This window comes from Seriola lalandi, unplaced genomic scaffold (assembly GCF_002814215.2).
Source record: "Seriola lalandi dorsalis isolate HSWRI2012SDOR001 ecotype SW California unplaced genomic scaffold, Sedor1 jcf7180002054575, whole genome shotgun sequence".
NCBI classification, from domain to species: domain Eukaryota; kingdom Metazoa; phylum Chordata; class Actinopteri; order Carangiformes; family Carangidae; genus Seriola; species Seriola lalandi.
The window spans coordinates 836,442-850,005 of NW_019525128.1; the positions used below are offsets into that span (position 1 = coordinate 836,442).

The following is a 13,564-nucleotide window of genomic DNA, read 5'->3' on the forward strand; positions in this document are numbered from 1 at the left end:
GGTGCTGGGTAAACCAAGTCTCTCACTGAATGACAGAACTTGAGCTGCTTATATCCTAACTTGATCAGGGCCTGATAATTATCATCTGTTTAACCTCAAAACCTTTCTCTTAGTGTTTCACTTTTATTGCTTACATCCTCGTGGAAGTACCTGCATCACTAAATCTCTGCCAGGATGTAGATAATCTTCTAAACACCAATATAACCATAAAACCCTTGACGTGTAACAGACTCCGTGATCTCCTGCTCCCCCAAAGGTCAGCAGCCTACCTAAAGTTCACATTCAGGACATCCTTAAACCAAAGTTACCAACATGCAACACAAATATAACCTTACAGAGAGCAAGTAGACAAAGCATGATCTGGATGACTGAGAATCTCCTCAGACATGTAAAAGCTGAGTTGGCAAGAGAAGGTGTGAGCTTTTGTGACTGATGGACTCAGGATTAAAGGCTGTGGCTATTTCCTGGAGAGGGTATGCACCAGTGGTACAACAGATGTTGTTGGTGAAGTTTTTGCAAACCCTACAACTGGTCCACAGGAACAAGAGATAAGAGCAGAAATGAGGGTCTGTGACACAGCAACATCAGACTGATCCTTTATTATCAAACACATCTCTACAGGAAGTAAAGGTGTGCAAGGCGCTACTGGTAAGCCAGGGTGTCCAGGCAGCAATGGCCCCCCAGGTATTGTTGGACGCCCAGGACTGCCAGGTTCCTGCGGTATGTCAGGATCCCCTGGACCACCTGGACGTCAAGGACCTCCAGGACTCATTGGCTTCCCTGGACCAACTGGAGATCAGGTAAGAAAAAGAGGTTCAAAAAAAGAGTTCATTGGTCAGATATAATGATGTCGAGATATCTGAGAGTGTGACTACAGAAACCTAACCTGAGAGTGAAACAGGAAGTACAGCTGCTCGTCACACCTGTACAGGCTGGACTGTCTCAGGTCTTTGTGACTGCACATGGTAACTTTAAGATTTCAACTTGAAGATTCAAAGGTGGGTCTAACAAAAGACCTGTTCAGAAATATTGATTGTGGTTATCGTTATCATTTGTGGTTTCAGGGTGACCCAGGATGTCCAGGGAAATCTGGAGAGCCTGGTCACCAAGGATGTACGGGACAGAAAGGTACAAAGTCAACCGACCACCATGACTCAGCAGATGGATTTGATGCTTTTCATACATGAAATAAAAGAGACCGAAGATTTGACTCCTGCAGCTTGTTGTATAAAGTTTGTGTTTGTGTTTCAGGTGATAAAGGAGATTCTGTTGGTTCTCCTGGCCTACCTGGAAACAGGGGGCCTCCTGGAGACTTTGGCCCCACAGGTGAGGCTTGCTCAGAGCAACGTGTTTTGTAATGAAAACGATTATAAAACACGTCATCATTGTTTAAACCATCAGGTGAGTTTCTGTATGAATGTTTCTCTAACTCAGGACCTCCTGGACCTCGAGGAGATCCCGGAAGACCTGGTTTCCTCGGGCCTCCGGGACAGAAAGGATGCAAAGGAGATCCAGGCCACCATGGAGACCCAGGTTCACCAGGTAAACAGGTTCTCCTGGACCTCATCATTATTTTACCTTTACTCTGTAACATGAGCTGAGTTGTGTGACCTGATACCAACCAAAACCAGTAAAAACCAGCATCAGATCAATCTGTCTGGGAGCAGAATGGGAGGAAGACCGGATTTACATCCGGAGTTATAGCCATACAAGCTACTGACCCTAAACCTGTCTGTCTGTCTGTCTGGTTTATTTCAGGTGTGACCGGTCCTTCAGGTCCCGGAGGTCGTCCAGGTTGTCCAGGTCTTCCTGGCAAAGCGGGTGCTGATGGTCCTCCAGGAGCGCAGGGCTGCTCGGGACTCCAAGGTCAGAACTCAAACCCAGACCTGCTGTCATGTGTCCATGTTAGATTTTTTAAAAAGGTTTTTAGAGAAGCTTTCCTTCAGTGGAAGAGGGTGGAGGTGACCTTCTGTCTCCAGGTGGATATTTGATCTGGATCAAGAAAAAATTCAAAAGGATTCGGATTCATTAAGCGGATTTGGAACTGTATTCAGATTCAATAAAATACTAGCGCAGTTAGCAGTTTTAGTCTAATTACAGCCGTATCTTTCTGTCACATGACTCCACACCTGCACGTCATAGTGGTCCCTCAAGAGTATCCCACATCACGTCCCTTCACTTAAAATTATCTTGTTGATACCAGGTGTAAATGTAAAGGTGATCAGATGTCATTGTCTAGACTCACCTGACAGGTAGATACCAGGTGGAGATGATGCCACAATGTAAATAACCAACATTAGTGTAGCTGCTAACCAAACCTTTATGGACCTGACAGATTACAGTGTACATGTTTGTTTAAGTTTTTCTTCTGGATGGTTTTTTTGCATCAGGTCCTCCTGGACCACTGGGACTTCATGGACTGGATGGACTGAAAGGAGTGAAAGGGGACATGGGGACCAGAGGTAAAACCCATTGTCATCTTTTTTATCTCCACACATACACAACCACCTGATATCATGCAACCAAAGTAGAGTTCAGCAACCTGACCGTAACCTGATTGGTTCCAGCAACAGACTCTGTGTCGGGTCAAGCTCAGGTTTAGGTTCAGGGTCAAGTTTAGGTTCAGGTTCAGATTTAGGTCATTGTTATTTATTTGTCTCCAAAACAAACATATACCTTTGTCTTTGAAGAAAGTGCGTTGGGTCTGATAGGGACTCTACACCAGAACTCTTCGACCAAAGCTCCATACTTGATGTGATGACAGCTGTTCTAGGCATGAACCTGACCTGTTGGTGATTTTGTGGTTGAACAAGTTTCTACATGTGAGAAATGAGGATATGATGAAAACCTGGATGAAGGGGCAATAAGTGGTGACTGCAAACTGTGTTCAACATGTGGTCCAGAGTCACACAAATCTGGTTTTACAGCAGATCTTCAAGAGAATAATGGTGGAAGGATCTTGTTGAACCTCTTCTTGTCAGAGTTCAGTTAGAGACATATTTAGTTTTAAAATAATGTTAAAAAAAACTGATTCCTCTAAATGTCCATCGTCTTTTTAGGTCTGGGTGTGCAGGGTCCTCCGGGTCTCCAGGGTCTTCCAGGGGATAAGGGTCCTCCAGGTCCTTCAGGTCCCTCTGGTCCATCCCAGCCTGGACAACCAGGACCCAACGGCCCCCCAGGACCCAAAGGTCTGTAACAGTGTGATACATTGAGTCAGTGCAGCAGGGATGTTAACGTCACTGATCCATCTGAAGACCAGACCTTCACTCTGACTCTCTGTCCATAATGTGTCTTCATGTGTTGTTGCAGGACCTCCAGGTAGTTTTGGACCTCCAGGTAAACGTGGACCCAACTGTCAAAATCCAGTCTCAGGCCCATGTGGAGATCCTGGTTGTTCTGGACAAGATGGAGAGCCAGGTCAGACTTTAACATTCAGGTTTAATAAATTTCAGCAGATCACACTGGATGACCTCTGACCTGGGTTGGTGTTTCAGGTTGTGCTGGGGACATGGGGGATCCAGGTCCTAACCCTCCAGTACTTGGGGATGAAGGGGACAATGGGGACTCAGGATGCCGGGGTCAAATTGGCTCAAAGGGATCTCTGGGACCCAAAGGACTGCCAGGCAACCCTGGAGACTGTGGAGTGAAAGGTCAGACTCTCTCCATGTATCAGAGACAGACCCTCACTTAGAGCAGGTTATACCTCAACAACACTGGAATGGTGAGTGTTTGAGTGACTCCACTGACTGCTTCCACATCTAATTTTGTGTGTGTGTGTGTGTGTGTGTGTGTGTGTGTGTGTGTGTGTGTGTGTGTGTGTGAGATCAGGTATGAAGGGGTCACAAGGTCTGATGGGACTACCTGGTAATCAGGGCCCTAAAGGTTGTACTGGTCAGAGAGGGCCTCCAGGACCAAAAGGACTTGATGGACCAGTGGGTCCAAAGGGAGAAAGAGGCGGAGTCTCCCCGTGTCCCACTTACCCTCCCCCACAGCCTGGCCCCCCGGGCCCCCCTGGCCCCCCTGGTAGACTTGGAGAGGCTGGCCTCCAGGGAGAAAATGGCCTGAAGGGATTCAAAGGTGAGCAACAGGAAGTGGACCAGGTCACATTCAGACTGTTTTCTGTTGGAACAAATGTGATTCTAGGAAAATCAAATCCAGAACCAGCTCAGCTGATTCACAGCAGATGGAAAATAAAGCCTTCCCAAGTTAAACTCCTAGCATCAGCTGATTATTGAAATGGATGGTGTGTTTCAGGTATGAGGGGGAATCCTGGATCTTTGGGACCAATAGGCTTTGTGGGGCCCCCAGGTCGAGACGGAAACCAAGGAGAGCCAGGCCTGCAGGGGGAGCAAGGAGTAGATGGAGCCAAAGGTGACACCCCCACCTGTCTATGTTAATCTGATTGTCTAACGCTTATTATTAGTTTTATGTTGTTTTACGTAGTTGGTTTACTTAAGGTCAGATTTTCATAATTGCACTTATTTTTTATAATTACTTATTATTTTTTACTAGGTAAGTGGTAAATTACTAAAGGCCTCGTCAAGGTAAGACTGTTCTCCCTGAGACCACGGTAGTCACCTTGGGACCCGGGCTGTGAGCTCCCGAGGGGACGCCAGTCTCATGTCTCTGTGATATTGATATTTTTTGTGAACCCTGAACTGAATGAATCAGTTTACAAATAATGAACATGAATGTGCTGCTCACGTTTTATGACAGTTTTACAGCACGCCGCATGAAGCATGACGTCTCCATAGACACAGCCCGGCTTGGCTGGTGCTAGCGGTACAGACGGTGCAGACGCATCTACCACTGCTGAAGCCAGTTTGTTTGAGCATTTGAAGCAGATTTATGAACAAACAAGTGAAGAACCAGACAGATTATCTCACTCATGTCTGTGATTCTTCAGTAATGAACAATAATTCATTTAGTTTGGGAGTGGCAATGATTAGAGGCTGGTGAAAAAAATAAATAAACGGAACAAATGAACATGAACTAATTCATTTTTTGGAACTGTGAACTGTCAAAATTTTAATAAATGAGCTATTAATGTGAAGTAGTTCATTTTCATCTGTATGAACTGAACTTTGAACTAGTTCTTTTAAAGTGTGAACTGGCACAACAGTGGATACTTGGCAACCCCAAGTCCACACAGTCAGCTCCCAAAGTGTCCCTGATAAAATGTGAAAAACCCTTGTCGTCATTTGACTTGGACGTGGTTCAATGTGGACTTTGAATGTGAACAGGACTTGATCTGTGACTGATGATGCATCACAAGAACACAAGTACAGACCAGAATCTGAGTCGACTCGTCCTCTGTAGAATCACTTTTTTTTTTGCTGTCATTGACACAGAGCAGAAACAACAACATGGCAGGTCGTCAGCTTTACAAACTGACAAACTTGTGTCATAATAAAAAAACAGCTCTGATGAAAGTTCAAACTGGTGGTAGACTCAGGGATCAGCAACACAGAGACTCTCAGCTCTGGTCGCGACTGTCAGTGAAGTTGGCTCAGCTCCTTTTGAACCAGATGCTGATACATCCCTGGTGATGTCAGCAGCCAATCAGGTTTTATAACTGAACTATGAACAAGCCTTGATTTACCAACCTGGCAAAGCAAGAAACTGTCCAGGGCCCCCCCCAGGATTTAGGTCAGGGGAAGGTAAGGGCCAGTCAATGGCATCAATGCCTTTGTCATCGAGGAACTGCCTACACACTCTGGCCTCATGAGGCCGGGCGTTGTCCTGCACCAGGAGGAACAGCTCTGTGTGTCCTTAGGGGCAAAGAAGTAATGACACAAACCACAACCTATTTTATGTTACATTATGAGAAGTGTGAATAAACTTTGCTTTTGTGTTGATTGTCAAAGCACTTTGTAAACTCTGTAGGGTAAGGTGCTATATAAATAAAGTTATTATTATTATCATCATTATTTTTATTGTTATGAAGGTGATTAATGTGAAATACTGTGGCTCACTCGCTTGTGCATAAGCTCATTGTGTGCCTGCCTGTGTAGGCTTATATCATTCTCTTGATAATGTACCCTTCAGACCAGGTTTCTGTTGGTCAATCACTTTCAGGAGCCTCAAGATAAGAATGCACCAACAATGCTCCTGACTACACCTCAGTTTAACACCAACATGCCCATGGGCGCTCAGATGGGAGCAAGTGTATTTGCTATTTCAACGTTGGAGCCGGAAGGGAAAAAGTGTGTGTCTGAAACTAGCAAAGCCAGTTCACTTTGGTGTAAGAGAGGGCTCTTTATGTTAAAATATCAGAAAATAGTTAGTAGTTAACACATTCTAATGGCTTCATTTTATCAGGCCAACAGTCAAAAACAAAAAAATGTTAAGTTTGCAAATATTCATATATGTGAATAGTGAGTAACAGAGTAACTCAGTGACTCAATCAATGAGCAAACTTATTGTGTTTTAACTGTCTATCAGTGGACTAATGGATTAATTGCTTCAGTTCTAGAGCTCTGTTTGATTTCTTGTTGTCCAGGAAAATTTTTAAACTACCATTTATACTGGGAGTTAGCAGGGATCCAACAATACCCAGGACCCCTCAGGAGATGAATCCAGTCATGACTGAGTTTTACTTTTTCTGTTAGTGGATCTCATGTTTTCACTTCATGATGAATAAAAAGCCTGACAGTGAACTGAGCATCAGCTATCTGAAGGTAACATACATCCAGGTCGAGAAACAAATGAGCCTCTGAGACCACATTATAAAAAGGCCTCAGCCTGCAGGCCAGCGAGCACAGTGCAGTATTTACTCAACAGTTTGTGTTAGACTTGTTTGTACGGTGGTTGTGTGTCATCTGTGTGGATTTGTGTTGTTGATTTAACGTCCTGTCGTGGTCTTTGTCTCAGGTGATGCTGGTCCAGTCGGTGACCGCGGTTCTCCTGGAATATCCAGAAACTTGAACTCGGGCTTCCTGTTGGTTAGGCACAGCCAATCAAAGAACATTCCCACCTGTCCATTAAACATGAGGCCCCTGTGGAACGGATACAGTCTGCTCTACTTGGAGGGCCAGGAGAAGGCTCACACTCAGGACCTGGGTATCTATTACACACATAAACTTATAAAGACACATACTAAGGTTCTCATGCTGTTGAACTAAAAATGATCATATAGTCTCACAGATAATTCAATGCCAACATTCTCAACACCTTAGTCTTACTCCAGACGTACCCCATCCCAGGACTTGTGCCCAGATGTTGATGATTTGTTTACTTCTTGTTCCTGAAAACAAGGGCCCTTGGGCTTAATATATGATGTAAAACATCCATCCATCCATCCATCCATCCATCCATCCATCCATCCATCCATCCATCCATCCATCCATCCAGGCTAAGAAGGATAGCCCAACATCCCCCAGCCACATCCTCCAGCTTCTCCTGGAAGAGCTTGAGGTGTTCCCAGGTCTTAAGGGATATAAAATCAACCAGTCTGTTCTGGGTCTGCTCTGGGATCTCTTGGCCAAAAAACCTCCACAGGGAGGAACCCAGGTGTTGAACCACAACAACTGACTTCTTTCAATATACAGGAGGAGTGGTTCTCCTCTGAGCTCCTTACCCTGTCTCTGAGGCTGGCTCCAGACACCCTGCCAAGGACCACAGCTGAGTACTGGAACAGGGGACTGAAACAGAGCCTCTGAAGCACCATAGTCTGAGACAGAGTCCAGGTGACTTCTGACTCTGCTGATAATACTTGAACTCCTTCAATTGGGGCAGTAACTCCCTCTCAGCCTAAAGGGAACAATCAACTGGTTTCCACCAGACCACAACCTCAGACTGGTAGGTACTGGCTGTCATCCCGATGAAGCCGACAGAACCAGATCATCAACTGCACCTTCAGGTTCTGTTAATGACAAACAGAATCTGCAACAGGTTAGGGACAATTCCTGTGGTCTGGTAGACCACAGGAATTGTCCCTAAACCTCCACAAGATGCTTAAGAATCAACCAACACAGCACCACAGTGTCCAGGGCTGAGGATGAATCTAATCCACAAATGGTGACACTGCAGAGCTTTGTGACCTCTTCTAAAGAGGATGTGTCAGTCGAGTTCAGGAGTTCCTCAAGGTGTTCCTGCAGTTCTTCTTGGAGAACCACTGACATACCTCCATAAACAATAACATGTTCCTTCATTAGAACTGATTCAAAGATCGTTGTTATTGTAAATTGAGCTGTTGAAAATATTTGATAACTTAAATTAGATTTATATTTGATTAATATTTGTACTGATGATATCTCTAGGTCAAGCGGGGTCGTGTATGCAAGTCTTTTCCACCATGCCGTTCTCCTCCTGTAACATGGGAGCCTGCTCTTACGCCAGTCGTAATGATAAATCCTATTGGTTGTCGACAACGGCAGCGGTACCCAGCATACCTGTGGGCGGACCCTCCATTGAAGATCACATCAGCCGCTGTGTAGTGTGTGAAGCCCCCTCCGCACCTGTCGCACTGCACAGCCAGACCGCCGACCAGCCAGACTGCCCCCCCAAGTGGACGAGCTTGTGGACCGGATACTCCTTCCTCATGGTGGGTACTGCAGTAGTGAGAGTACAGCTAATTGCAGTACTACTACTGCTGCTAATAATACTAATAACTCTCCTGCTAATGCGGCTACTGCAGAACTAAAAGTACTGCTACTACTGGAATACAACTACATTTACATTTACATTTACCTTTAATCATTTATCACAAGCTTTTCTCCAAGGAGACTTACAGTGAGGGACACCACTAAAGCTTCAGAGCAGTAGAGACCTTGGTGTAAGGACTAAGTACTACATGTATTTAATATAGATAGATAATATATATAAAAGTGCCGGTAAAGTTCAAAGTAAGAGCTAGTTAGACATGTTATGGTGTTAGAGGTGTTAGGAGAGGAGACCAGTCTTCAACAGAGTCTTCAAGATAGAGAGGGACGCTCCTGCTCTAATAGACTTTGGTAGCTTGTTCCACCATCAGGGATCCATAGACCAGAACAGTCTGTACTGAGACTTTCTTGTGTGCAGGATGGTGATGACAGACCACATTCAGTTGGTGGAGGTCAATGAGTAGCAAAGTGACATGTGACCTTTTAGGCTGATCAAAGACCAGACAGGCTGCTGCATTCTGGATCATCTGTAAGGGTTTCACAGTGTGAGGGGAGGTCCACTAGAAGAGCATGCAGCAGTCCAGGTGAGAGATGACCTGGTCTGGACTAAGAGCTCGGTGGAGTACTGGTAAGACCAGATTTTTCTGATGTTGTATAGAGCAAAGAGACATGACCAGGAGATGATGCAACATGGTCAGAAAAGGAGAGCTGGTCATCAAACATGACACCAGGTTTCTCTAGACCTTGGTTGGGGTGAGAGATGAAGAGGTGACTGGGCAGGATGACTGAGTTCAGTCTTAGAAAGGGTTTAGTTGAAGGTGACATTCCTTCATCCATGCAGATATGTTAGAGAGAAAGGCTGGGATCTGCTCAGAGACAGTGTGGTCATCTGGTTGGAACAACAAGTATAGTTGTGTGTCGTTTGCATAACAGTGACATGAGAAGGAGGAGGTGGTGTATATTACCACTGCTAATACTGTCATCGCAATACTAATACTGCTGTTAATACTACTAATAACACAGCTGCTGATACTACAGCTAATATTGTTACTGCACTCCTTAAAGTGCTTCTACTACTACTACTAGTACTACTACTACTACTACTACTACCACTACCACTACAGTATTACTGCTAATATTGCTGCTGCTAATGCTACTGCTAATACTGTGATTGCAGTACCACTGAAATTACTACAACCTATCGTACCACTTAATACCTGCTACTGCTAACACTTACAAGACTATGGTACTACTACTACTAATACTGCATATACAAATATTATATATGCAAATGTCACTACTACTGCTACTCCAACAATACCAACAATAATTATTAAAATAATGGTACTGTCATTAGTACTCTTAAAACTAAACTTAAACTTAACTAAAGTTAAACTATACTGAAAAATACTGTTACTGGTGCTGTAACTAATACTGTTGTCTGTTGTGAGGAAGTCTGCCTCTCACCTGATAATGATGTAATTTCCTGTGTGTGTTGCAGCATACAGGTGCCGGTGATGAGGGCGGCGGCCAGTCTCTGACATCATCAGGTAGCTGTCTGACAGACTTCAGGGCCCAGCCCTTCGTGGAGTGTCAGGGGCCTCGAGGAACCTGCCACTACTTTGCCAACATCTACAGCTTCTGGTTAACCAGAGTGGACACGAGCACCTCCACTTCCAACAAGCCCTCCACCACGCTGACCGAGGCCTGGCAGCAGAGGGGGAACATCGGGAGGTGCAACGTCTGCATGAGGAAGTGAGTAGGGGGAACATCACCTCCTCCCGCAGGAGGGAGTGAGGAGATGCTTCACCACCTCCTCCTGCAGGAGGGAGGAGCTCCTCTTCCACCGAGGGGACACACAAGACGAGACTCGTTTATTTGTCTCTGTGAGGAGAGACTGTCATGTTAAAGATAACGCTGCCAATCAATCAATCAGTCGATTAATCAGTCAATCAATCAATCCTGTTCAGATCAACAGGAGTGAGTCAGAGCAGTACAAATGATCAAACTGATTAACATCTTGTTACCAAACGTCATGGATGTTTGAACTGAGGTTGTGTGATGTCACTGTTTCATTTTAGGTTGCATGATGTTTGATCTCAAAGACTCATCAATAAATAGGTCATCTGATCAAAACCAGGACTTTGATCTTAACAGTTTTTCCAGGTTTCCTCTAGACAAAACCATTTTCTTAGAATAAACAGAGGTCCTAATCCATTTCAACACATAGAACCAGGTCCTGCGAGATCTTCAGTATAACATACCTGTGTTTCCCACAAGCAGGTTGAAAATCCAGCAGTAGGACAACTGACCTGACAACATGATCAGACAGTTTATTTTACCTGCTTGTGTCCAGCTAAGAATGAACTTGTTAATATTTTTGTCTGGTGAAGTCTATGTGCTGGTTTCCTCAGTGTTGTCTTTTACCACTAGGAGGCGCTAAAGTCAGAAATATTTCAATCTTACACAAGTAAAAACAGTGAGTTGTTTGTCAGTATTTGTGGTTGAACCAGTCAAAGGAAACCTTATGATGGATAATCAATAATTATAAATAACCTTTGTGCCAACCTGTTGAATGCACACATGCTGTTCTCTGCATAAAATGTTATTATTTATTTATAATTTTGTCCAAACGTAAAAGTTGAAAAGTTCTTTTGGCCCCGTCCTGTTTATAACTTCAGCTACATGTAAGGTCAGAGATAGTTTGAGACCTTCAGCCAACAGCAGCACAGAACCAGCACTCACATAATAAACTTATAACAATAATAAACTTTATTTATACAACACTTTTCTCGACAATGTACTTTACAAAGTGAAATCTCTCATCTCAGTAGTAACTCATTAATAACTTTGACTCGTATCGTTCAACCCCAGTTTGAACCCTGACGTGATGTTGTGATGAATTTAACAGAATAACTTTTCATTTGTTCCAAGTCATATTTATTACTGTCACTGTTGTCAGGTGAAAACCTCGTATCACAAAAATGTCGTTGCTCTGGAAACCAGACTGGTTTTACATACTTAAGTGGATTTTAAAACCTGGTAGATCATGTCGTCATTGGCTTATTGACAAGTTACAAGGTTTTGACATTGCAAAGTCACATCCTGTGATGTCACATCCAGTGACAGCTGATTGGTTGTTGCGTTGGAGTGACGCTCTCTCGTTATCAGAGGAACACCTGAGTGAAATTTATCCCCGCCTCCAGACCCGCCCACAGCCCAACCAGAAGTGCAGTGAAAATGCATTCTGATTGGCCAGCTGAGAGGCAGCGACTTTGTGTGATTGGTCAGTCAGTATTTTGTGAATAAGTAGGGACAGACTCGTGTGAGAAGCTGTGAATATATTTGACCTTAAACCTTGAAATGTGTTTTTGTTCCAGTTTTCTTCAGATCAGACGTTCGAGCTCCTCCCTCAGCTTCTTTTACATGTTTCAGTTTCAGTGTAAAAACCAAGAAATGTCTGCAGTTTAACACAGAAATGATTGGACTCAAGGCTCATTTAACTCTAAACAAACGAGTAGTGACAATCTGAACAACATGAGCTGCAGCACTGAACCAGAACCAGAACCAGGACAGGTTCAGAACCAGAAGCGGATGAGAGCTGAGTTTTTATCTTCCACATTCATCCTGTAAAGTCTTTTTCGTTCTTTACTTTGTTGATTTGAATATTTCTTTGTGTTATAAAGTTCACTTGAATATTTGTCTGATAGTTTCATATAAAAACATGACATAACAATAAAAAAATGAACTTATGAAAACATATTTAAAAACTTCACTTTAAGTGACTTCCTGCTTTCAGTTCAGCTTCTATATATGATCCTGTTTCAGTTTCTGGTCCTAGTCCTGGTCTGGTCCTAGTCCTGGTTCTGTTACTGTATTATCTCTCTGTGATTTGTAAATATGTTTGAACTCAACCGTTTTATATTTTTACTGTAAATGTCATCAGAGTATTTATTTAGCCTGAAATTAATGTTGGTGCTATTTGATGTTTCATTTGTTCGTTTTTATTTTATTTTGGAAAATGATGACGCAGTGAAGCCCCGCCCCTCTCCATCCTCCGCCAAAATAAAATGACAAACATGAACATGTGTTAACAATGGCAGACTCTGATTTATCAGGATGAAAATTTAATGTAAAAAAACTATCAGAAAAAAAAGTATTGTGTCATTAACAGTGACATCATAGACAATTTCTTTCATCAAACTTTATTAAAAGACAATGCTTGTTTCGGTGATAAAGATAAAGATAGGAGAGGTCTGTTTTTATATTAAAGACCAAACACTGGTTTTGGTTTGTTAAAGTGTAGAAATCCTTGTCAATCTGAGACTCTAACAGAGAATACCAGGTACAGAAAATCAAGTGGGTGGGACTTCTATATTACCTGAGGAGGGGGAGGTATCACTGTGTCTTCATTCTGTTTTTATTGTATTTAAATCTGTCGGTGATATTTTAATCTCTGTAGGAGGAAACTTCCCACTAACACTTGTGAAACATTTTACTCTGTGGATGGACGACTTCAATAAATTGCATCAAACTTTCGCTTCGAGTCGTTTTGCTGCAAATCTGATGATTCAGGAGCAAGAATCCACATTCTTCAGCAGCAGAGAAAACTTACAAAAAGCCCCTTTAATTGATTATCTTTTATATTCTATTAAAACTTGATTGTGTTGCTTTCATCAGACAGCAGATGGTGTTTGACCTGCAACTAATGTCTCAGGCTGGAATCAAACCAGGGACATTGAGATTACATCAAATACATCTTAACCACCAAATCAGATGTTTTCAAACTGTGATGCTCCTCCTGAAATATCAGAGAAAGATCACTACAATATCCAATTATTAGTAAATATCAACAAAAAAAAGAAAATAAAAAACTAAAATAAAAAATGCCACTAACTATGCATTTTCACTGCACTTCTTTACATGATCTCCTTCACTTGGTGTCGAGTGGCGCAGTGGGT

At 43.2% G+C, this 13,564-nt stretch overlaps 1 protein-coding gene across 1 annotated transcript in view; it reads left to right on the forward strand.

Annotated features, from left to right (window-relative positions):
- The window catches only part of col4a4 (collagen, type IV, alpha 4), a 51,560-nt gene extending 38,418 nt beyond the window's left edge, over nt 1-13,142 (forward strand). Inside the window, exons 34-47 of the mRNA XM_087176969.1 lie at nt 622-800; nt 1,065-1,128; nt 1,252-1,326; nt 1,435-1,542; nt 1,759-1,866; nt 2,391-2,462; nt 3,060-3,188; nt 3,310-3,417; nt 3,495-3,650; nt 3,829-4,077; nt 4,255-4,371; nt 6,874-7,062; nt 8,262-8,545; nt 10,105-13,142. Of these exons, the coding sequence (XP_087033095.1) occupies nt 622-800; nt 1,065-1,128; nt 1,252-1,326; nt 1,435-1,542; nt 1,759-1,866; nt 2,391-2,462; nt 3,060-3,188; nt 3,310-3,417; nt 3,495-3,650; nt 3,829-4,077; nt 4,255-4,371; nt 6,874-7,062; nt 8,262-8,545; nt 10,105-10,362 (2,096 nt within the window). The 3' untranslated portion in view covers nt 10,363-13,142. The remainder of the gene's footprint in view (nt 1-621; nt 801-1,064; nt 1,129-1,251; nt 1,327-1,434; nt 1,543-1,758; nt 1,867-2,390; nt 2,463-3,059; nt 3,189-3,309; nt 3,418-3,494; nt 3,651-3,828; nt 4,078-4,254; nt 4,372-6,873; nt 7,063-8,261; nt 8,546-10,104) is intronic.
- The last annotated feature ends 422 nt before the right edge of the window (nt 13,143-13,564 follow it).